Source organism: Rhododendron vialii, chromosome 9a, assembly GCF_030253575.1.
Source record: "Rhododendron vialii isolate Sample 1 chromosome 9a, ASM3025357v1".
NCBI classification, from domain to species: Eukaryota; Viridiplantae; Streptophyta; class Magnoliopsida; order Ericales; family Ericaceae; genus Rhododendron; species Rhododendron vialii.
The window spans coordinates 10,372,713-10,398,118 of record NC_080565.1 but is presented as its reverse complement, the minus strand read 5'-3'; the positions used below and the strand labels follow the sequence as shown (position 1 = coordinate 10,398,118).

The following is a 25,406-nucleotide window of genomic DNA, read 5'->3' as shown; positions in this document are numbered from 1 at the left end:
AAATCTCCTCCTAATTTCTAAAAAAGACTCCTAAGGAAAGAAGAAGACTGATGAAGATAGAAAGATCCAAGAAGGAAACATTGTGGGCTGATTATGTGCAATGGCTAAGAGGAATTACGTCCAATCTTGAGGAATAACATTCCTCTTTCTCGCCATTCTTAAAGCAATATACACATCTCTCGAAGGAAAATTTTAGTGAGCTTTTAGAGCATCCGTAGTTGGAATAATCATAACGGTTGCTAAGGTTAGCAACATTCGCTTAAAAAAGAACACACATTGGAATAACCGAACTTATTAGCAACTCATCAAATTTTGACCCTTGAATAATCAAAACTAGCAACCTTCTGCCAATAACCAAATTTATTGGACCCTACATCTTCCCAATCAAGTACAACCATCATAGGAAAATGAAACCCTGAAACATTTTGGGGGAAAAAGGAGAACCCTCTCTACACTTTGTATTTATATGGACAAGCGTAAAAGTACAAGTATAACCCTAAGTAACAAATACATAACAAAGAGAACCCTAACTTAACACTCCCCCTCAAGTTGGTGCAAAGATATCTATCATGCCCAACTTAATGGGGTGAAAGATCTTACTACTAAGTTCCTTCGTAAATATATCAGCTAACTGGTCCTCAGACCTTACAAATGACATACATATCAAACCCTTGCTCAGCTTCTCCTTTATGAAATGCCAATCAATTTCTATATGCTTCGTTATATCACGCTGCACAAGATTATGAGCAATATTCATAGCTGCTTTGTTATCACAATAAAGCTTCATAGGACCATCATCAGAGATCCCCAAATCCTTCAACGTGGTTTGGAGTCACAAAAGCTCACACACGCCATGAGCCATAGCCTTATATTCAGCTTTTGCACTTGATCTAGCTACCACTGACTGCTTCTTACTGAGCCAAGTAACCAAATTCCCACCAAAAAAGATACAGTAGCCAGAAGTAGAGCGTCTATCATCCACTGAACCAGCCCAGTCTACATCAGTAAAGGCTTCCAACCTCAAGTGACCAGAGAACAAAATTCCTTTACCTGTAGCCGATTTGAGATATCTCAAAATATGATAAACTGCATCCAAGTGCACTATACGTGGCACATGCATAAATTGACTGACAACTTCAACGGCATATGTAATATCTGGTCTAGTATGAGATAAGTATATCAAACGGCCCACAAGTCTCTGATATCTCTCCTTATCTATATGCTCTCCAACATCTCCACTAAGATGATGATTAGCCTCAATGGGAGAGTCTGGAGGTTTGCATCCCAACATACCTGTTTTTTCCAAAATATCAAGAATATACTTCCTTTGGGAGATAAAAATGCCTTCGTCAAATCAGGCCACCTCCATCCCAAGAAAGTATCTCAAAGATCCCAAGTCTTTAATCTCGATCTCTTGAGCAAGATGAGCTTTAAGGCTAAGTATTTCATCAACATCATTGCCTGTCATGATTATGTCATCCACAAACAATAAGGATAGCAATCTTATCATTACCTCCCTTGATGAACATAGTATGATCTGCATGACTCTTCCTATATCCGAATCTCAACATGGCTTTGAGAAATCTGTCAAACCAAGCTCTAGGTGATTGCTTTAATCCATAGAGGGCCTTTCTCAATTTACACACCTTTCCTTCAGTAACAAACCTAGTGGTATATCCATATACACTTATTCTAAGTCACATGAAGAAATGCATTTTTTACATCAAATTGTTGAAGAGGCCAATTCAAAATAGCAGCACAAGAGAGAAAAGTCCGAATAGAGTTATCTTTGTTACCGGAGCAAAGGTTTCCTCATAGTCGATACCGTATGTCTGAGTGAAGCCCTTGGCAACAAGTCTCGCCTTGTATCTCTCAATCGTTCCAGTTGCTTTATATTTTAATGAACACCCATTTACAACCTACTGATTTCTTTCCCTCGGGAGGAGACACTAGTTCCCAGGTGTCATTCTTTTTCAAAGCTGTCTTCTCCTCTACCATAGCTTCTTTCCACTTAGGTATTATGAGTGCTTCCTTGCAACTCTATGGAATAGATATGGAAGAGAAAGAGGAAACAAATGCACGATACGAAGGGAATAAACAATCATATGAAACAAACTGTGAGATAGGATGTTGAATACATGTTCTAACTCCTTTTCTAAAAGCAACAAGAGCATCAAGATCATCAGAAACAAGAAAGGATGGTTCATTACCAGATGAGTTAGCCGAATCAGAAACCGATTGAAGCTGGAGTAGGTGATAGTGATTGGCAAGGTGGTATCGCGCAGGTAGGCTGTCCCTTTTTCCGTTGAGAAAACTTCTGCAACTTAGGCAACCTATGCAGATAAAGCCTATCGCCATCAACATCTCGGCCACTCATATCATGTTCTGCTCTTTCTTCAGATGTAAGTTCTTCGCTAGAGTATTCCTTCTCCCCCTCACCATAACAAGGTATTGGGAAGTAAGAGCATGACTCCTGATTATAGGATGTCAACATCTCTTTCTCCATATTATTCTCCCCGTTAAGAGATGTAGTGGAGAGAGGGTAAAAAGTTGTTTCCCAAAAAGTGGCATCCATAGAAACAAAATGTTTATGGGAGTGAGGGTCATAGCATTTATATCCCTTCTGGGTAGGGGAATGGCCAAGGAAAACGCATTTACGAGCATTGAGATCTAACTTGCCACCAGGATATTTACACGCAACCAAAAATTTTGGATGGAAGGGAAGAGACCGAAGAACTACGAGGGAGAAACTAAAGAGGAATTTTAAACTGAAGAGCACTGGATGGCTTGCGATTGATAAGCTACAATAAGAATAGCTTCGCCCCAGTAGAATCTTACTTGCAACCTCTCAATCAAACTCTATGCTTCATTTTGAATATTCTACATTAGCTTGAGTGTTATCTTTGAACCTAATTGTAAAAAGAGATTTTACAGCCTTGTTTCAAAAATTCGTAACACGCATTTATGAGTGATTTTTTGGGTAAAAAAATCATTTGGGTTAGGTTTGACTAGCGCCGGAGACTTAATCACTCGGGTTATCTTAATCACTCGCTGTAAAGGTTCTCTAGCACCCGCGAAGCTAGAAGTGTGTAACAACTATTGGAGATAGTGCAGCAATTCCCGAGTAGGACACTTGGGGAGTGGAGTAGGCCATGAAGTTGCGGACCGAACCACTGTAAAATCCTCATGTTTGATTTCTCTTTCCCTTACTCTTTTATTTTCCGTTTGGCACATCCATATTGCATAAGTAAACTGATATTTCTTTAAAATCCGACTTGGGGCAAAATTGCTTGCAAGAATTAGTTGATTAGTTCCATGTATAAAAGTCCTAGAAATATGTTATTCAATTCTCCGTTTCTGCTGTGTTTCTGGTTTTGAGCTTGCTATGTCCGTTAAGTTTACTGGTTTGCTTACTGTTTTGAGTCTACTCAATTCCACTACAATGTATTTGATTCTATCTTGCACTTAGTTTTTAATTTGTTATAGTTATTGTGAAACCCAATTCACCAACCCTCTTGGGTTGCTTTTGGACCAACACTTGTAATCAAGGACGGAGGGAAAAGGGGGCAAATGGGGGCACATGCCCCGCTCGAAACTAAAATAATTTTGTTATATTTTCGTATATTTTGCATAATTATGAAATTAAGTGTGCTACTACACATAAACAAGTGCATATATCTTGAAAATATACATATAAAACTAGTTTTATGTTTCAATTTCGTCATATGGTGCATTTATACTTGTTGATTTTCAAACTATTTGCCTACTTGGATCGATTCTTTCTTAATTGTACTTATTTTTAACCGTCTAAGAGCAATATTTTAAAATAATATCATTAATAAAACTATATCGATCATTCTAAAACTTGTCGATGTTCATGTAAAACATACTCTCAAATTTTGTCTGAGATTTTGTGCTTATTTTTGCATAAATTAAGTGAAAGTATGTGTTATATATTTCGTAGTTTGTATTGCATGCCTTAATTATGTAACGATCTTATTGTAGTTAACTAGAAAAATAAATTTTCGCCACTATGATTAACAAGGTGCCCCCACTAAACGACATTTCTGAATCCCTACTTGTAATTATCCTAATGGGGTCTAGGCCACGAATGGCGAGCTCACTGCTCTCGCTAAAACTCAAACTTAGGATTTGGTATCTTATCGATGATAAAATATATCATTGGATGCAAGGTTTACGAAGTAAAGAGTCATTCTAATGGTTCTTTGGAACAATATAAAGCTCGTCTTGTTGCAAAGAGTTTGCTTAAGAATATGGGATTGATTATGAGTAGAATTTTGCTTTTGTAGCTAAGATGACCACGGTTTGCACATCGATCTCTGTAGAGTGCGCCTATGGTCTCTCTTTCTGTTGGATGTCAATAACGATTTTTAATGGTTATCTATCTGAAGAAATATATATGCGCCTTTCTCACCTTCCTGGACTTGTTTGTCATCTCTGCCCTGTTTTCTATAGTCTTAAACAGTCATTCTATTGCTCTACAATTTGATTTTTAACTTAGCACCCATGACTCGGCTCTTTTTCTTTGTCAGACTCTTAGTGGCAGGATCCGTCTAAAATGGGTATGCTCCCTCGACGGAAGCTCCCTCCAAACTAAGATGGGAGCTTATTGAGCTGTTAAGGCAGCTATTCTCTTACTTTTAAGAGAGTTATGCCATTGTGGAAATAAGTATATGAAAATCATACCTATCAAGAAGTTATGCAATTGAAATTATCTAACTTCCAATAATTACCCTTTAAGATTAGGAAAATTCTCAATAAGTATCACTTTTCCTTTTAAGTTTTTAAAGATATTTTAAATACGTAGTTATATACTCCCTCCATCCCAAATTGCTTGCCCCTTTTGGGAAACTATGTATTATTCATGCAAAAAATAATGCTTTTATGAGATTTGTTTCCGAAAAGAATCTACACCAATTTTTTCTTCTCAATGAGATCTTTAAATTGGTGTAAAAAATTTGAAAAAAAAATCATTCTGATACATTGTTTTTTGCTTGCAAAATGCACAGATTCCCAAAAAGGGCAATTCATAAGCTACAAAACTTATTGAGATAGACTGTCACTTCGTTTGCCATCACCCTTAACCTGCCATTTGTCCCATCTTCGCTTTAGTTGGCTGACTTCTTCACGAAGACTCGATTTCTCTTTCTCCTTGGCAAACTCTTGATACTCTCTGCACTCACATCATGAGTTCGAGGGGAGGCGGGTGTGAAATACATGTTAAGGGTTATTTTTTATTTTTTATTTCAAGGGTAGTGTAGTCTTTTTATTGCTTAGGGTTTCCTTAAGGTTAATAGTGTTAGCACATACGATCTTTCGTATTTTTGTATCATGGTTATCTATTGGAATTCAACTAAGGATGGCAATTGGCCCCGACCCGCTTGGGGTGACTTTTCATCAAATTCGGGTACCCAGGCGGGTTTGGAAAAATTAGATAAACCCTATAGAGATCGGGTAGGGTTTGGGTTGATATTACCCCGCCCCGAAGTACTTTTATATGTTATAAAATTTATTTCTACCCTAATATAATTATAATTACACTTAAGAAACTTTATGTTTATGCTAATATTACAATCAATATACTAAAAATATTATATTTTTCACTATTATATTAAAATACTATCTTATAACATAACTATTTCCTTCCATCTTGCTTTTATGTTAATTGTTTTCCTTATTTGTTGCAGGGAGGGTGGAGCGCGTAAACCCATCCCCCAACCAGGACAGGGATGGGAGCACTCAAGAATTATTCGGTTGGGTCGGGCCGAATCTGGTAATTTTCGGGTTGGGTTAAGACAAAAACCCGCCCCGTTGGCATGCCCAAACTCAACACATTTGTTTTGTCTATAATCTATCACCATTATAGTTCCTAGAATTTCAACATGTTCTATGGGTTATTGTATGTGATCATCAATACATTGGAATTTCAGAAATCCACCGATGTTGCGTTTCGGTCTCCTAAGAAATGGAAACATCTTGGCCATTTCAAGTGGAAGGCGGAGCATCCTTGGCTCAGCATTATAGCATAGGGCTTCGGTGCTACTACAGCGTTCGCTAACGCCTTGCGTTGTCAGCTTTGCTACCGACGCTTCGTTCCACTTCGCTAACGCTCGGCTAAGTCTTGAACCTTTGCGCTGACAGTTCGCTTTCTCAATAGCAAAAGTGCTTCTCTTTGCCCCTTAAGTAGAAGGACAAGAAAGAGATTATTGGTTTTCTTGCTCCCGCTTCCTCATCTCCGCTCATCAAGCCAACTTTGCTCTTTTGGAGGTGAAACAGCGGTTGAAGCAGACATTTCGAAATGACAGCATCGAAGATATATTTCTATATATACACGGTTAAGGTTATCCCAGACTGCGTTCCGGAAAAAGTGGTCTATTTGAAGGCAGGCACTCTTTCAACCCCACTATACTATTCATAGTTGTGGGGCACTTTGTACTTACAGCCTCTACGATAGGTATCGAGACCGAGGGCAATCGTTAATAAGAAGAGTCGACTTGCATGTGCTAAGCATGACGCCATCCCGCTCACTCGGAGAGAAAATTTCGTTTCTCGGGGAAAAGACAGATGAGAAAGTATCTAGCTCATGGGCGGCAATGTAGGAAATTATGGTAATCTGAGTCCAGCAATAAGAAGAATAGAAGAACTTTGTCACAGCAACCCTCATCACTGAAACAAGAGCTAAACAAAACTAAAATTAAATAAAAACAAACACATACCTGAAACTCTAAACCCTTGCACTCCACAATCGTCAAAACTAGAGCTTGCTTTCCAACATGGTCAGATATATCCTGCCTGGCAGAGTCATCCCGCACTAATATAACCTGCTCAGCACCAAAACCGACTATATCGCCACTTACACTTCCACTCTTTCCAAAAATAGTAACAATTGCATTTTCGTCGTCTCCAGATTCAAGAAGAACTGGAGCCTCACCGTATATTAGGCTCGTCTCAGGTTCCAAAATATCAACAGAGTGACTAAAGAAACGGTACAACAGGGCAATTACACTCTGTGCTAATTTGAGAACCCCATCGTGTGTACGAAAGTTCTGTTTAAGGTTGCGAACTTGTGATAAAAGTCCTTTATCCTTTCTTGCAGCCGACCCATCACCAATTGACTCCATGACAAACTTTTTGTAGAATAGATTTCGTATATCTTCGAACCTAAAATCGATTCCTCTAGCAATTGTCTGTGCTGTATCGCCAGCAAAAACGAAGCCCTCATCAACATTCCGGCAGATATATTTGAAAAGAGCAATTTGCCTCATTGTCAAATCTTGCACTTCATCAACATATACGAAATCCATTTGATCACCTTCAAATCTTCCATTCCTAAGTCGAAAATGAATATCATTCACCAAATCGGCTGAATCAAATTCACCATTTTCCATTTTGAGTTTTTCATAATCTCGAAAGAGGGAGTATATTTTCTCTCTCTTCTGCCTGCTCAAAGTGGATACGCGACCCTCAGACAAGGCAATGTAATCATCCTGACTGATTTTACGCTCGTGGACCTCACCCACTCCCAAGCCACCTTTTATATGCGAAATTATCTCAGTGAAGACTCTGGAAGGATCAAGTTTCTTTGTTAGCTGGCAATTGAAATGCGGCCAATAAAACGAACAAAACCTTTCGTAGTTGACCTCCTTTGTTCTTAGAAAAGTTTCCAAAGCAACTGATCTTGAACTTCTAGTTCCAAAATGAGAATGTTCGCTAACACCAATGAACCTTTCAAAGTATGAATTCCCCAGTGTCCCATCAAGCATCATTAGAAACTTATGAAACGTGACGACAAGGGGGTATTTGCTAGGGGAGATATCAACAAAGGAATCTGGGATATCCTTAAAACGTGCTGTATCATCAATATCAATTGAACCATTTTCTTCAGAGAAACTACCCCCACGAGCAAACCTATTCACAAAACATGGCATATGGTTAAATTAGAATTGCCTTCATGTAGCTATTGAGAAAAAGTGCAAAGTCATGTGCATAAAACAAATTCTCTAAATGCCTTTAGAAGAGATATCCAATAAATACTTGGTCAGAAGAAACTATACAAACTGGAAAACGCAAGATCTTTAAGGTAGCATTTTCAATTTCTCCCAACAACTACAGATGCTGTTGAGAATTGGGAAGCGGCAGATGCAGTGCAACAAATAGAAAATCATACATCAAATAGAAAACAACACTAGGAAAAAAAATCCTTGAAATCGCTAATTCTTGTATATATTGCGGAACTGGTGTTCTAAAATTCAGTTTGCCAAAGGATTAGCACGTTTGTGTAACTCTAGTCCAATCTTCTGGTGATTGGTTATTTTGCTTGGCACTTGCAACATATTTAGATTGGGTCGAACCACCATGTTGAGGCTGTGAAGCCAAAGTGCAACTTGTTTTCTCTCATGATGTACTACGAGGAATGTAAAACAACAGAAACAATGTCATTGATTAAAATCCAAGATATCCCTAAAGATAGAGATCAATTAATCTACTGACTTAACAGAATAATATTCAAGAGTTCACTTCTTCTAATTTAAGGAAATAATATAAAAAATGATAGGATACATAACACTCAATCCATGAAACGGTCTTGACCGTTCATTTCTTTTCATGGACCGTTTAATGGATCAAGTGTCATGTATTGTACCACTCCTCAAATAATATACAGAATCTTAGACTCAGTAAAAAAATCCAATGACCTTATGAAAAGCAGAAAATATCAGGGAACAAGCAGTTCTCGTGTTCCATTTCGTTGTTGCTTTTGTAGTGGCCCGGAATAAACGGGCTCGGGCTGACTCCGAGGCATCTTCTGATGAACGCCTCGAGGTTGGTCCCTAATGCCTACTAGTGCATACTATAGCTCCGGGCGATGTTTAAAGAGCTCAGGCAACCGGTGAGATGCTGCTCAGTATATCACGACGTGACGATGCATTATGCTCCGGATGTAACCCTCATCCTCGTGCATCCAGGACCCTCGAGCATGTGCGCCATCATGACATAGGCCGAGACGGTTACAGCACGAGGATCATCATTAGGGCTAATCTGGCCATGTGCTCCGTAACCGCCTTATCCTGTAAGTCATCTATGATGTCACCCGAGGCGGTTACCCGAGCGTACCCTCCATGCGCTTGCCTGGAGGCCAAGCAAAGCGAGGTCTATAAAAGAAAGGGACTCTAACCTAAAGAGGTAAGCCGTTCTACCCTAACCCTAGACCTACACACTTCTCCCTAGATCTAACTTGATCGTCGGAGGGTCACTAGGCTTCCATAGCCCTAGTGACTTGTTGCAGGTCCGGCGGAGGACGCGCGGAGCAGCGGAGGAAGGAACCGGAACCCACTCACGATCAAGATCCCGATAAACCGAACCCCTACAACTTTCAAGCAGCATGAAAGAAAGGAAGATGCACTCAAGGTGTCATTCAAGTTCTACAATCACAATGTAGGTTGCTTAGCTAAAATCAATAAGATGATTACAGAAAATGTAACAGGTGTCACTTATTCAGGAATCTGTACAAATCAAAGGTGCATGCCTTGTATTAACAGAAGCAAGCTAACTATCATATTATATCAACATTAACCATAGATCAAGACTGATCATTTTACACATTAGATACATAAACCATTTAAACTCCGACAAAACTAACTCCACAATGTCCAACCTTTGAATAGATAAAAACTTACTAAGAAATTTTACATGACAGGTTACAAATTCAGTTTATTGTCTTCCTAAGTGATCAAAACACCAAAGTCGGAAAAGAACAAAAGAAAAATACAATACATTATACACGAACAATCTAGCTAAAACTAAAAGAACCATGAAAACAAATTGGATGCTGTAAATATTTTGATTAGCTAATCACCATTGCAATGTAGACAATAAAATAAAGTAATTGCAAGAGAACTAACATATTGCGAAAGGATGCAATTATCCTATAACTCAATATTTTAGGTACCTTTTCAGCCCGGACACATGTTGTTTGACAGCATAACACAGTTTTGGACTGACGGTCACAAAAAGCTGGCGTAAGACACTTCCCTTGGTCTCTACAATGCACTCAGAACCATCATTCCTCAGCATTGCCTCTGTAGTGTTACTGAACCGAGCTCCATAAAGTCCTTCTGAAGCTATCTGGTGCTGCTGCTCCTTCTGAAACAGTTTCGTGGTCAAAACTGTAGTTTTTCCAGTTCCTGACCTTCCAAGTATAAATGTGCTTTTGCGGAACCGAATAATCTCTAACTCCTCATCATTTACATCAAATGGGAGGTCCACTTCTCTACCAGCGTCATCCGAAAGCAAGTGGTTCACCATACCGCATGACAGAGAGTAAAATTTCATCAACGACAAGCTCTCACTCACCTTTGAATTCTCGACATAACTTCTACCATCAATTGAATCATCGCCAACCTCAAGGTTGCCAAGATTCTTAAGCCGGACAATGTCAAAAGAGGTCTCCCAAGCCATTGGAACCTCCAAGTCACTAAACACAAAGAGAAAAATTAATCAAGTGAATTAATTGAAGTTCAGTGCATAATAAATTACACCAACATGCTCAAAGGCAGCAATTAGACTTCAGGCTATGTTTGGATGAACGTAGCATTATGTAGGAATAGGTATTAAGGGCGTGTTTGATTGCAGATTTCGATTTGGGGGGATTCGTAATGAGGTGGAATTAGGATTGAGATTGAGAATGAGGTGGGATTATTAATGAGGGGATGAATAATTTATTCATGTTTGTTTTGCATAGGATTCGATTGAAGGATTGTAAATAACATGTTTTTTTTTTTTGATGTGAGTGCAGGTACCATGACTTGAACCCTTGACATGTCAAATGGCACCACAAGAGTGCCACCATTAGGGAAATCAAGCTTTGGTAACATGTTTGATGTGAGTGCAGGTAACATGTTTTGGCTAGGATTAGGATTGGGATTGGGATTGATGTGGGTTTTTAAACTGGTTTTGCTCAATCCCATGGGGATGGGATTTGTAGTAACAAACAGCACCCCACACACCCCACGGTATTGCCAATACCCCCATTAACAATCCCATGGGACAACTAGTCCCTCCCACAAAAACCTAACCAAACAAGGTATTAGGAGCCCCATAGGATTTTTAATCCAATCCCCCCCTCACAAACCTCCTATCAAACACGCCCTAAAATACTAGAAAGTTAAGTACCCAGTAATCTATTACCTGAGGGAAGCTCATTCCAAAGTTTGGATTACTTCAGGAAAATCTTATCCAAGGAAACATATTTTAGAAAACTTATTAGAAGAGACAAATTAATCAAGTGACTAGAGTTGTATATATCACGAGGTATCACATCCTATTCTAGTCGATTCCAAATATAGGAATCAGGGGGAGAGAACATCAAACTCTCATTTCCTCTAAAAGATTCCGGCCGTTCCAACTGAACCATAAAATATAGTGACTATGTTCATGTCCGAAAAGATTATTGATCCACAACAGAGAACCTACCCCTCGTGGTGTTTCTTGTTGCAGCGATTGATAAAATCATCAGTGTACATAGCAAACATCCCATCAAGGCGTTTGGCCAATTTTGAGATCTCTTCCAATGGCAATATATCCCACACCTTCAAAACTTGGATGTACCTCAAGTCCTTCATTATGTCAACAGTGCATACAATGTAGAGCCCTTCGACCTTAAATTGTTTCAAGGTCTGTGAAGAGCTCTCACAAACTGAGTCCACGTTCTTCTTCTTGGGTCGCCAACCACATGAAAGTTTCAGTAGTAATTGGATAACTGACTTTCTTGTGCGGACTGATTTCATGTTTCGAAATGACTTTCTGAAGTTATCACTGAAAGAAACCTGTGATAGCCAAGGGACAAATATTCATCCAAGCTATGGGAGAGCTTAAGACTAAAATTCAAAGATTAAGTAGAAATGAAGGATATCCTTTAACAGCCGCAAGTTCTATACCTTCCATTTGGCCTCTTTAAAAAGTACACTATCTGCATTCAATAAATCATCAAGCTGATCAAGCTCTTTCTTGGCATCTAATATGGTTTTGGCCATATTGTTATCCTCATCAGCACCAAAGAATGATTGACGATCCCGAGCATCCCGGACTAGTGCTTTCCAGACAGATTCACTATCAGCTAGCGTCCTTTCATTCCCCAGAATCCAAAGACAGTGCCTGTAAAGGAATCAAGGGCCATAAACATTCATCACCAACATAGTAGAAACATTAGAAACATCGGCTGTTCTATACTGTTTTTTTTTCTTAATCCAGTAAACTGTGTCAGTTTGTTTGGCATAGCTTCGACTTTTGGCTTATCAGTCAAAAACAAAAACAGCTTCTGCTTTCAAATAAGCTTCTTTCATCACAAGTCAGTTGCACAAAAAAAAAAAAACACAAAATAATCTAGGAGAGCGTTTGAATCCATACCGAGCTCTCGTTAATGCAACATTAACTCTCTGAGGACTGGAAAGGAATCCAACAGATCCACCACTGTTAGATCTTACAGTCGAGATTATTATTATGTCCTCCTCTCCGCCTTGAAACCCATCAATTGACTTCACCTTCACCGTGAATCCATCAAGGTTCTCAAATTTTCGTCCAAGTTTATCACGGATTGCCACAACTTGAGCAGCATAGGGAGATATAACGCCAATGCTACGCTTCTTGTTGGAGACGTTCCATTCTATGAATAACAGCATCAACAATTAAAAGCAAAGCAAACTGCAGTAAATAGCATAAGCAACCAATGAAGAAGTGCTACATATATTTATTAAAAGAAGTTCTAATGTGGTTCCATAGATTCCCCAACTTTTATTGACTTAAGGAAAAATTTATCACAAGTTTGAAATTGAAGACAATATTGTAACATGTCACGTGGATGTCAAGTAATATCGTAAGCGGGGTCAACTGGTAGTTTGCTGAAATGGGTTTCAATAAAATTTTCTAAAATTGGCTATTGGTGGGAAATAATTTTTAACAGTTCTCAATGTTACACACCTGGGTACATTAGAAAGAAAAATTCAATGCATATGATTCTATCCGGTCCAATCTTTTGGGTGGTAGAGATTTACCTTCTCTCAGTGAGGTGTTCAGTCGTGTCCGTCAGGCCTCTGTTCCTGACTCCAGTGTTGATTTGACCGCTGCTGCCCGCTCAGCTTTGGTTACCACGATTCCTCGTGGTGGTACTTCTTCTCGTGGTTTTGACCGTGGGGGAGGCAGTCGTGGTCCTACTGGCCGTGGATATGGTCGTGATTCTGGTAACAGTGGTCTGATGCAGTCTGTTGGTGGTCGTGATTCTGGTAGTGGTGGTCGTGGTCGTGATTTTAGTTGTGCTCGTGGTCGTGGGTCTCGTTCCTGCACCTATTGCCATACAGTTGATTTTTGTTGGATTCTTCATGGCCGCCCATCTGCTCATCAGGTTACTGTTTCTGAGGATGATGGCTCTGTTTCTGTGCCCAGCTCCATTCCACGAGTTGTTACTATTCCAAAGGATGAGTATCATCGCCTGATTTCCCAGCCGTCCCCTTATGTGCCCTCCTCTTCCACTGCTACGTTCGCTCAGAAGGCTCCACCTTTGCTGGCCTGGCCTCTAATACTCCGTGGGTTATTGATTCTGGAGCTACCGATCATATGACAGGTCACTCCATCCACCTCTCTGGTTCTCGTCCTCTTGTGAAGTCTTCTAGTGTTGCCTTGGCTGACGGTTCCTCTTCTGACATTGCTGGTTTGGGTTCTGTTATCTTACATTCTTCTCTTACATTAGACTCTGTTTTACATGTTCCTCGTTTTCCCCATAGTCTTATGTCTGTTAGTAAACTTACCCAATCCTTAAATTGTTCGGTTACCTTTTTTCCTGGTTATTGTGTATTTCAGGATCTCCAGACGGGGAAGAAGATTGGTGGCGGTGTTGAGCGTGGTGGTCTATACTATTTTAACACTGGCGAACGCGCACCTCCTGCCTCTGTTGCTTTTCCGTATCTCCTTATGAACATCATTGCCGTCTTGGTCATCCCTCCCTTCAGACTCTCCAGCAGTTAGTTCCGTCGTGTCGTGGTCTTCAGTCTTTGCCATGTGAAGTCTGTGAGTTCAGTAAACACCGTCGTGTTTCTTTTCCGCCTAGAGTAGAGAGTCGAGTGTCTCGTCCTTCTCATTTAGTTCACTCCGATATTTGGGGTCCAGTGCGTGTTTCATCACGTGGTGGTTTTCAGTATTTTGTTATTTTTGTGGATGACTATTCTAGGCTTACTTATGTTTATCTCATGAAAAACCGGTCAGACTTGTACTCAATTTTCAAATCTTTGTATATGGAAATAAAGACTCAATTTGATGTTTCTCTTCGTATCTTTCGTTCGGATAATGCTGGTGAATATTTCTATAATGTTTTGTCTGCCTTTTTTGATGAGCATGGTATTCTTCATCAATCTTCGTGTTCTCGCACTCCCCAACAAAATGGGGTTGCCGAACGCAAGATACGACATTTGACAGAAGTTGCCCGAGCTCTTTTAATCCAGCGAACGGTTCCCAAATCTTTTTGGGGCGACGCCGTCCTTACTGCCGGCTACCTTGTGAATCGCATGCCCTCCCGCGTTCTTGGGGGCCAGATTCCTTATAGTATTTTGCACCCTAGTTGTTCTTTATATTCTTTACCTGTTAAAATTTTTGGGTGCACGTGTTATGTTCATGCCCTGGATCCCGGCCGCGATAAACTTGATCCTCGCTCTATTAAGTGTGTATTCCTTGGGTACTCTAGGACTCAAAAAGGTTATAAGTGTTATTCTCCCACTCTGCATCGCGAGTTTGTTTGTGCTGATGTTACGTTTCATGAGTTGATACCCTATTTTCCGTCTTTGCCTCATGCGGATCCGTTTGAGTATATGCATATTTTGGTTCCTTCCGGGCAACCTCAAAAGCAGCACCCCCCGATGCAGGTATATGTTCGCCGTGCCAAAGCTGCACCACCACCCCCTCCGCCTACCGCTGAGTCTTCTCCTCCGTTGCGAGATCCGCCTCCACCTCCTTTGGCCCCTATTGCTCCACCTTCTCCTCCCATTGCTCTTCGTAAAGGTATTCGCACTTGTACTATCTTTCATCCTATTGCTAAATTTGTATCTTATGATCATCTGTCCCCCACCCTTCGTGCTTTTACTGCCTCTGTTTCCTCCGTCTTTGTTCCTAAAACTGTTCAGGAGGCCTTGTCTATTTCTGAGTGGCGGATAGCTATGGAGGAAGAGATCTCTGCACTCCATGATAATGGGACTTGGGAGTTGGTTCCTCTACCCTTTGGCAAATCCACTGTGGGGTGCCGCTGGGTATTCACTGTGAAATATCATCCTGATGGGTCTGTTGAGCGTTACAAAGCTCGCCTTGTTGCTAAAGGCTACATCCAGACTTATGGTGTTGACTATGCTGAAACCTTTTCCCCGGTTGCAAAGCTTGGTTCTGTCCGTCTCCTTATTTCTCTTGCAGCCAACCTTGGCTGGCCCTTATTTCAATTGGATGTCAAGAATGCTTTTTTACATGGCGATCTTCTTGAGGAGGTTTATATGGAGCAACCACCTGGGTTTGTTGCTCAGGGGGAGCGTTCTCAGGTATGTCATCTTCGTAAAGCTCTTTACGGGCTTAAACAGTCTCCCAGGGCCTGGTTTGGAAAGTTCAGTGATGCAGTTTTGAAATTTGGTATGCATCGATGTCAGTCTGATCATTCTGTTTTCTCTCTCACATCTCCTCAAGGCAAAGTGTTATTGATTGTGTCTGTCGATGATATTATTATTACGGGTGATGACCAGAGAGGTATTGATGCGTTGAAGGTCTTTCTGCAGAGTCAATTTCATACTAAAGACTTGGGTAGATTGCGATACTTTTTAGGTATCGAGGTGGCACGATCTAAAGATGGTATTAGTTTATCACAAAGGAAATATGTGCTGGATATCTTAGATGAGACTGGTTTGTTGGGGACGAAACCTGTCGATACCCCTATGGATCCTAATGTCAAACTATGCATTGATCAGGGGGAGGCAATGTCTAGTCCTGATCAATATCGCCGTTTGGTTGGTAAACTGAATTATCTCACTATTACACGTCCTGATATTTCATTTGCAGTGAGTATCGTGAGTCAGTTTATGTTTGCTCCTCATGTGCCACATTGGGAGGCTGTTCTTAGAATTGTCAAGTATCTCAAGTCTCATCCTGGACGTGGTCTATTTTATAGAGCTAATGGTCATTTGCGTATTGAGGCCTTCACTGATTCTGATTGGGCAGGAGGCCCGTCTGACAGGAGGTCAACCACTGGATATTGTGTTTTTCTTGGTGGCAATCTTGTTAATTGGAAGAGTAAGAAACAGACCGTGGTTGCACGGTCTAGTGCAGAGGCAGAATATAGAGCCATGGCTCACACATGTGAGATTGTGTGGGTGCGATCTTTTCTTGAGGAGATAGGATTCCATGTGCAATTGCCTATGAATTTGTATTGTGATAACCAAGCAGCAATTCATATTGCATCCAACCCTGTATTTCATGAGCGGACTAAGCATATCGAAGTTGATTGTCATCTGGTGCGAGAGAAGTTGACTGGTGGTGTTATAGCAACTCCTTTCGTGTCTACAAGTGCTCAATTGGCCGACATATTCACCAAGTCATTGTTTAAACCCCGGTTGGAGATGTTATGTGACAAGCTAGGTTTGTGTGATATCTATTTCCCAGCTTGAGGGGGAGTGTTGGAATACTAGTATACTCATATACTAGTATATTGTGTTTAGTCCCACATTGCTTATTTACATTATGTAATGAACTATCTCCTTATATAAATAAATGATTATGTGTGAAGGTAAAAGAAATCTTACACACTTTTTCCTCTCCAAACAACAAGAACTATCACTCATATTAACTTCGAAATGACTCTTCAATATGACATTTACAGCCTCTGAAGTTCAAAACAATATGATCATAAAGAAGATATACTTACAATATAAATACGAATGTACATTCTTCCATGGTATACAGCGCACGTGAAACCAAAGTAAAGATTGTAATACAGGTGAGATGAGTTGACATACCTTTGTATAGATTCTGCAATATCTTCACAACAACAGCCACCTCAACCATATTTCTTCTGCTATGTCCAGCATCATCCTTTTCTTCTTTGCCACCAACGACATTGATAAAAGAATAGGGACCAAACATTGACCCGGGAAGATACTGCCATTCATAACTTTCGTTTTTCACATGTGGTGCATCCAAGATTTGGTTGCAATAGAATGTGGAATTTGGAAAGGAACTTATGGAAGGATGCATCCTATACTGCATGTTAAGAAGGTGCTTCGGATGGCCCAATGAGCTCAATCTTTCAAATAAGCTTCTTCCAAATCCAGCTTCAACACAAACCTAATAAACAACATTGTACATGTTCAATGAATTGAAAATGATAGTAAAGAAATGTGCTAGAAAAGGAAAAAGAGAGCACAGATAAGTATTATGGCAGAACGACACAAGAATCCTCTTTTCCTTTTCCAGGTGTCGAAAGAAAGTGAAAAGAAGAGAGAAGAAATGAATAAGAAATTCTTGGGAATTGGTTATTTCTCTTTGTTTCTAATTCCCACAATGAAAGGATAATGAAATTAAAAAGAAATATCTTCCACTTGATTGATTTTATATGCAAAAAGAATGAAACTAATAAGCAGCTCAAACTAACGAAGACCCAAAAAAAAGTGAAGAAAATGAAAGGAAAACTTCAAAATAAGAATGACTATGAAAATATATTTTCACTTACCTTCCCTCTCAAAACTTAAAAACCAAACAAGGGAAGAAAAATCATTACTCCCCTTTCTTTTCCATTTCTTCCCTTAGTTCCAAACATGACCTAAATTTATATGGTAATATGATCAATGGCATTAACTTACATTACTAGTAACCATTGCTGGTAGTTGGCACTCATCACCAACGAGGATAACATGACCCACACCGGACACTTGAAGAGGTATGGTTGATTCACATTCCTTCAATTGTGCCGCTTCATCAATCACAAGCAAGTTCAGTGGTTCCATTACCACAGAATGTAGCTTATAGGAACTAGAAGCAGTACAGAAAATCAAGGAAGCCATTTGGAAACAGAATTCCCTAATTGAACTCGAGTTCATTGCACTTGGCAGTTTAAGGCCTTCAAGAGAAAGTCGAAGGGATTTTAGAACAGAAAGGCAGTTCCTCCTTATATCCGCAAAAGATCCAGAAATATCTTCACTTGCATCGGCATGAGAAAAGATCTCCTCGAGTTCCTCAGAAACCAATTTCTTTTGAAACAACAATGATTCCAAATGATCAAGAAAACAATTGAGAATTATCATCCTTTGGAAGTTCTGTTCCAAAAGGAAGCTCCTTGATAAATGTGTACAGAATATGGCTATACATCTTCTCAGGGATGATGCATTGCATTTAAATCGGTCTCTCACAAACTCAAGAAAAGATTTGAATTTTGCCTTTGTGCCTTCATCTTGATCAATGTGTTCTTTTTCGTTGATAATTTTTTCATTTTTGACGAAAACCTCGTATTGAGAAACACAATCTTCAAGAAAATCTATCATGGATGTTAAGCAACGCCTCCAACCAGTCAGTGGTCCTAAACACTCTGCGAGCCTTTGAATGCGATAATCTAGGTGGATATCTTGAATTTCCAAATCAACTTTCAGCCGCCCCTTGTTCCCAAACAAGAGAATATCACCCAGAGGACAAAAGAAAGCCTGCTTTTCTGATTCAGCTCCATAGGACTCCCTTACCAACTTTAAAACCCTAGAAGCAACCTCTTTTATAGCTATATTCGTAGGAGCACAAGTAAGCGTCCTGCAGTTCATCCTTAAAAGGGTAAAAAGCAACACACTTACTGTTTTCGTCTTCCCCGTCCCTGGTGGCCCCCATATAAGTTCCACTGTAGACTTGTGGTTACACTTAATTCCAGCAAGAGAAGCTGAGATCGCCTCTATTTGGGATTCATTCAGCTTAGATAAAAGGTTCATAACCAATGTATCAGTCAATTGGCTCTTCTTATAAACACTACAATGTTTGCAATCCTCTTGAACCTGTATTCCAGACTCAAAAGATCAGTAAGATCCAACCAAAAGTCCCATAGACATTTTACTCATAACTAAATGAAAAGAGCATGGGAGAAAACAATGATGTTAAAAACTACAAATCTAAGAAAGGATATGAAATGAAACAATACAATTGCAGTGAATCAAAGATCAAGGTTTCCATAGAAAAGGCCATACATGTGCAATAAAAGGGATTTCCTACTACTTTTCAATGAAGTAGGCACCTTTTTAGACTTCTCAATACTTCTATCCAATTATGCACACCCGGAAACCCAGTGGAAGATTTCCGGCGTACATATTATCATTCAGTAGCTCTTTCTGATTCCTCACAAGAACATATTGTCTTAAAATTTATAAAAAAAATATGGAGTATCAGCACAAAATTTGTATGAGAAGATATAGGGTAGAACCTACATGAGTTTAACCACGTTCAACTGCTCCACATGCTGCAATATATGAATACACATTTAATGGCTCAGTATCCACTAAGTAGAAAAATAAATGCAATTCTTACCAAAGAATCAGAGCAAAGAACTTCCTCAATGATCTTGAGATTCTCTAACATGCGTAATGCATTCCATATTCTTTTGTTAGTTGTTATATTTATCAAGAAAATGACAAAGAGCGATTCCCTCAACCCATTTTTGACTTCAATGTCTCTTGATACTTTGACTTTAAAATGAGTAGAGGAACTATCATCGCCTTCATTCTCCTCCTCAGTGATTTTAGTGACACATCCAAAAGTCCACATCCTTCCAACTCGTTGTAAATCAGACACACTTTCAGGTTTTGCATCAGAAACAACAAAAACATCCCCAGGCAAGATTTTGTAAGGCTCCTTTCCGTCATTAAATCTGTTCCTCCAGTAATCAACTTTAATGTCAAACAAAGATGTTCCGTACGGCTTGGACTCATCAAGGGAGATCACCTCAGCATAAGGTGCATCATGAACACTATCCAAACTGGAAAACAATGCTGCTCGTGTTTCCTCCAATAAAGGGAAAACAAATGAACCAAGATAATGCTCCACCGATTCAAACGATTCAGGAATCTTCTCCACCTAAAACCGCAGCAATGAATGTTGGTTGCAAGTGAAAGTTAAATCAAGTTCCTTAAGGAAGGGAATGTTCAATACAAAGTATGAAGCAAAATGAAGCACAGGTATATTGTGCCATAGGCCATAGCTGACAGGCCCACAGGCAATAGCAAATAGACCACATTAGGATAGTAAATTTTTCACATGCATATTAAATAGTTTTCCAGAAAAGTACACATTGATAGCTTGTAAAAGTCATGCGTATGACTAATGACTACAAGTGGAAATGCTAACCATTTCAGGAAACTGTTAAAGACTACAGATACTCGAATTATCGAGATTCTATTCAGCTAAAGTTGACATGTTTTGTGATTCAAAACATACATTTCTAAGTTCCGCTATGGAAGAATTAGCAAGAAGGAACAGAACTAGATTTGTGTGATATCTTATATATGTACATTTTCATTAAACGTACAAAACCTGTTGATCACCAATAAACAGGACAGGGATGGCAACAAAATGGATAAAATAACATGATTATACCATATATTCTTCTTACCCTATCCTCTTCCTCGAACATAAAGTTTAGAAGAAGAAACATGCAGTTTGAAAGCAAAAGCACCACACAAACTACTGATTATTGCACCACAAAATCTTACTTTCTCACAAAAATTAATAAAAGAGGCACATAAGCTTCTGATTTTCGCAAGAGATTAAGGGCACATATGATATTTAACAATGGCCTGGAATGTGACGCTTTCCCATGTTTGCTATGCATTTGAAGATGCAAGTTGAAAAGATAGCCGATTGGACTGCCTATTTCTCAAAATAAGTTGGAATGACTGTTCCACTCCTTCAAGAAATCATAATTTCTCTGAACAATATCAGATAGATTCATTTGTAACTTTGACATGGATTCAATCAACAAAATACGGCGGAAGAAAAAAACTGTTGATGGAGATAACTAAAATTTAAGACCTATAACCTCTCTTTCTCTATCACTCGCCTTCTAAACTTAAGAGTGCTTTTATTTGTGTAGGAAATGGTCATGTGGCTACTTTTCGAAATGAAGCCCGTTGGTTAGTCTACTGTACCTTTGTACATGAATGGATGCTACAGCTATGATCAAGCACAATGGAGTTATCCAGTTTCTAGATCTTGTTTTCTTCCTCTCAAATAATTATACACAATACATCTAAGTATTTATGTCCCCAGGTGCGTATCACACAAAAATAGTCTTAGATGTCTTTATAAGCAAAGGATTGTATTACGTTTTTTGCATTTATTTGCTTTAGGATATCAATCTTGGAATTGGTCTAAACAAAGATTTTTACCCCTTACCCATCAGCCTGCTCATTTTACACCATTGTCACCCCACAAGGATTGCATCAAAAAATAATACCAAGACGACACATAGCTTCACAACCAAGTACTAGTACAAAATAGCATTACTTCGAAAACTGAACAATGTAAGATGAAACTCTATGAAACAAGCAATGATTTTTCGATTCAGATGCAACTCTGGACACAAACTCAAATTATCCTTGAAAAACTTCATTGAAATTTCATCATTGGGTAACTCTGTCTTTGTTTCGTTTTTAAGTTTTTAGCAACTCAGCATAAGGGTTACCACAATGGACTTTGTAAGGACCAAATTCCGAAGTCTTTGTATATTGGCAATTCCGTTTGACAAAACACATAATTTTTATCGAGTTGTAATTTTATTATTTTTAATAAGCTAGTGAGTCTGTATAGGATTAGAGTGAAAGGAATCACTATTATTTGTATTCGAGAGTGAGCATTTTGGATACAAAAGGAGGTCGACTACAGCGAGACGGTTGTTTGGTGAAGACGGATCAATCGGTTATCAATCGGCACATTCTATTTTGTAAAGAAAATCAACGTGAATAAGAGTTCTATTTATGGACTTATTATTTACTTCCTAGGGTTTGGAGCACATGCTTATATATAAAGGAAAAGAAGTACGGCAAAAGTGATGAAGCCAGATGCCTTGTGCCATGTACTACAAATATACACGGTGATAACAGGGTGCGGCGGCTGCAGCATGGAAATTGTAGCAACAGGTATTTTTGAGAGCTATTTTTATTAGGTCTATTGGAGGGCTTGTGGACTCAAGGCCGTTGCTGGGTGCGGTGTACGTGTGACTCGGCAGGTAGTACTTAGAACGCTGTGAGGATTTACATCGTTTGGTTAGGTATATCTGTAACTGCACAATGATTATAGTGATTTGATTCCTTCCCGTGGTTTTTACCTATTCAGAGGTTTTCCACGTATATCTCTGCGTTGTGGGATTGTTTGCTTGTGTGTTTTTTGCTGGTAGAGTAACTTAGTAATTCGCATTCATACTTTTTAGGGTTTTTTACAGATTAAAAGGGAACCCTGTTTTTTCAGACTTCATGCCACGGAATGAATCGAGGAATTAAGAAGGTTCCGATACCGACTTCCCTTACAGACGTTTAGAAAAAAACAACACAGACCCCTAGCGTTGCTTGCATGAAATGGCATCCATGAATATGTTCGATGTTTGTATGATAACCACAATAAATAATATCCCCCTTTTGTATATCTTTCAAATATATAGACTTCCCTCATTTCATGCCTCAACTTTTTTCTCTTAACATTGGTTGATTTACAATTGGCAGTCTATAGATTGTTAGTATGTTAAAAAAGTCATAGATTGAAGCATCCCATTCTAAGATCAATTGTAAAAATAGCTTTGACAATCTTTATCGATGAAGGTTTAAATTTTTGTACTTCTTGTTACACATTATTGCCAAGATTATGCATTAGAAACTTTGCGTTTAGTAATAAAAGTTTAAGTCAAGTATTATCTCTTTGTGATTTATTCTGAACAAGTTTTCACGACTATGATCAAGCGAGTGCCTCAACTACGTTAAATTTATGGGTCCGCCACCAGCTGCATGTGAGGGAGGGCCAGTGGTCTAAAACAAAAAATTAATCGATGATTAATAACTGGCGGGGCCTATCCGATTAGGCCCGACTAACAATTAATTGCTGATTACTTATTAATATGCACAGATTAATCCGATTAATCGCTCGAAGGTGGCCGACGGCCCGACTAGAGCCTAGCAACTTTTAGAACATTGGGGAGGGCATAGTTTAGGTTGATATACATTGTTGAGCACATTTTTAACGGCTTAAGCTTTTAGAATAATTGGCATGTAACTCAATACTATGTAATGCATATAATGGGAGACAATACAATAAAAACAGGGAAGTGTTATTATTGATATCTGGAATAGCTTTTTACATAACTAAAACAAAGCTTTTCTTTCCACCACATTCCTCTGGATTTCATTTTGTGAAATATCTTCGTCGCCAAATTCAAAGCATTGTAGCACATACAACTAGTATGTGATTTCGTTGGAATACTCATTACATCTCCCCGAATCGAAATATAAAACAAAGTGAAACTAAATTTTGTTTCTGAAACTGAGTCAGTGTGTGTGACCTTATCACAGTTTCATGAAATACCACAACTAAAGATTTCAAAAAACTGAAAGGGAAATTTGGTCCTTTACACTTCCTATTTATGTATAATCAATTACAACAATATGTAAAGATGTCTAGTCAAAAGAGGCTTAAAATTCATCAGTTCTATACATCAACATATACTCTCAAATCAGATATCAACCAAGGAAAGGGGAAAAAAAACGCCAACCTCCAAATTTGTACATTCATAATTGAAAGAGAGTGCAAAAAAATTGAAGGGCCTTTGCCAGAAACAGCCCGGCCCACAAAGCCGAGGTTGCAAAAGACAAACTATCTTGCTTAATAACATTTTCCATAGAAAGAATCAACAACCAAAAACCAACTTTGTTATAATGTTTATACATATAAATAATCTATTCCCAAAAGACCGCGAAAATTTTCAAAATATCTGAATGAATAGCTGCAAATGGACCGAGCTTGGATCGGCTCGGCTTAACTCATTTAGAAATCGAGTCGAGCTCGATCTTTTAGGCTCATTTAGTAAACATTCAAAAGCTCAGCTAAGCTCGGTTCGTTTTATAGGCTCAGCTCGTTTAAATAAACTTGTTAAGTAAATTAGCAAAACGAGCCCAACACTCAGAGCTCGACTAGTTTGCACCCCAGACTTTAGTCTAACCGTCCGTGCACAGTGGAATGATGAAAAAAAAGGGGCAAAAATGAAACCTGGTTCTCGTAGAGATTCTCATTGAGGATGTCTTCAAGAGACCATGAAAGCACCAAATCAGTAAAACCTAACTGAGACAACGCTTTCTTCCTGTCTGACGAAACCCGGCTCGTCATCATAGTTTCCCGCCCTTTTCTATCAGATTTCTTTATCTGTAAATGCTTATCTGCAATAACAACGGGAAAAATTCAAAAACCCATTTCACATTATTAAAATTCACCACAGATTAAATGCTTAGAGAGGGGGGGGGGGGAACAGAGGAGGGTGATAAAATAGGATGAAAGAGAGAAGTGGGTTTTCTTAGTTATGAAGGAAGGGAGGAAGTGAAGAGGCCACAGGGTGGGGAGAGATGTACCTAGGAATCTGCCAGTACAACTAAGCCGAAATCCCAGCTTAAAGAAGAGATATCTCTTCTTCTTCTCTCTCTCTCTCTCTCTCTGTGCTTGTACGGGTGATCGAAATAGTAGTGTTTCACCAGAAGGAAAAGCAATTCCCAAAATCAAAACGTTAAAAGGCGCTTTGGAAAAGGTGACAGGAACAGAGAAGACCCAATGAAGAAGAAAGTCGTAATACTAAAAATACAAAGAAAAATTACCCTTAAAATACCATTAAAAGATAATCACTTTGTTTGGTTGAGCTTTTAGAAAGTTATTTTTGAGAGTTGGAGTGGTAATGAGTAGAGAGAGATAGAGAGAAAGATTTATTGAAAACTGTGTCGAGAGTTAAAAGTTACTCTCAAAAAGGCCAACCAAACACAGCGAATGTCATTGTGTGGGACCTATGCATCCAACCAAACTTATTGAATTTTCTTTTGTTTTATTCTCGGACCAGGCCCTCACACACACTCTCTCTCTCCTCTTCGCGTACACCTTGTAGAGGGAAAGGGTGATTCTCAAACTATGTTTTAAAAAAATATGAGACCTTTTGTAGTGTGGGTTCAATTTGACCAGAATAAAGGGAAATATTTTATTTTATATGAACATTAACAAATATGAAACTTAGTGTGGTCTTTAGCTGTAAAGGAGGGGAAAATAATAATCAATCTTCACCAAATGAACTAGAATAAGGCAAAGTAACTACTTTTTCGGTATTTTTTTTT

At 39.0% G+C, this 25,406-nt stretch overlaps 1 protein-coding gene across 1 annotated transcript in view; it reads right to left on the bottom strand.

Annotated features, from left to right (window-relative positions):
- LOC131299425 (uncharacterized) overlaps window positions 1-24,829 on the bottom strand; it is a 38,969-nt gene extending 14,140 nt beyond the window's left edge. The window contains exons 1-10 of the mRNA XM_058324962.1: window positions 24,663-24,829; window positions 24,307-24,473; window positions 19,588-20,133; window positions 17,892-19,061; window positions 17,049-17,376; window positions 12,424-12,679; window positions 11,955-12,171; window positions 11,491-11,843; window positions 9,968-10,492; window positions 6,738-7,929 (exon numbers count right to left, since the gene is read on the bottom strand). Coding sequence (XP_058180945.1) covers window positions 6,738-7,929; window positions 9,968-10,492; window positions 11,491-11,843; window positions 11,955-12,171; window positions 12,424-12,679; window positions 17,049-17,376; window positions 17,892-19,061; window positions 19,588-20,133; window positions 24,307-24,426 — 4,707 coding nt within the window. The 5' untranslated portion in view covers window positions 24,427-24,473; window positions 24,663-24,829. The remainder of the gene's footprint in view (window positions 1-6,737; window positions 7,930-9,967; window positions 10,493-11,490; window positions 11,844-11,954; window positions 12,172-12,423; window positions 12,680-17,048; window positions 17,377-17,891; window positions 19,062-19,587; window positions 20,134-24,306; window positions 24,474-24,662) is intronic.
- Between the last annotated feature and the right edge of the window lie 577 nt (window positions 24,830-25,406).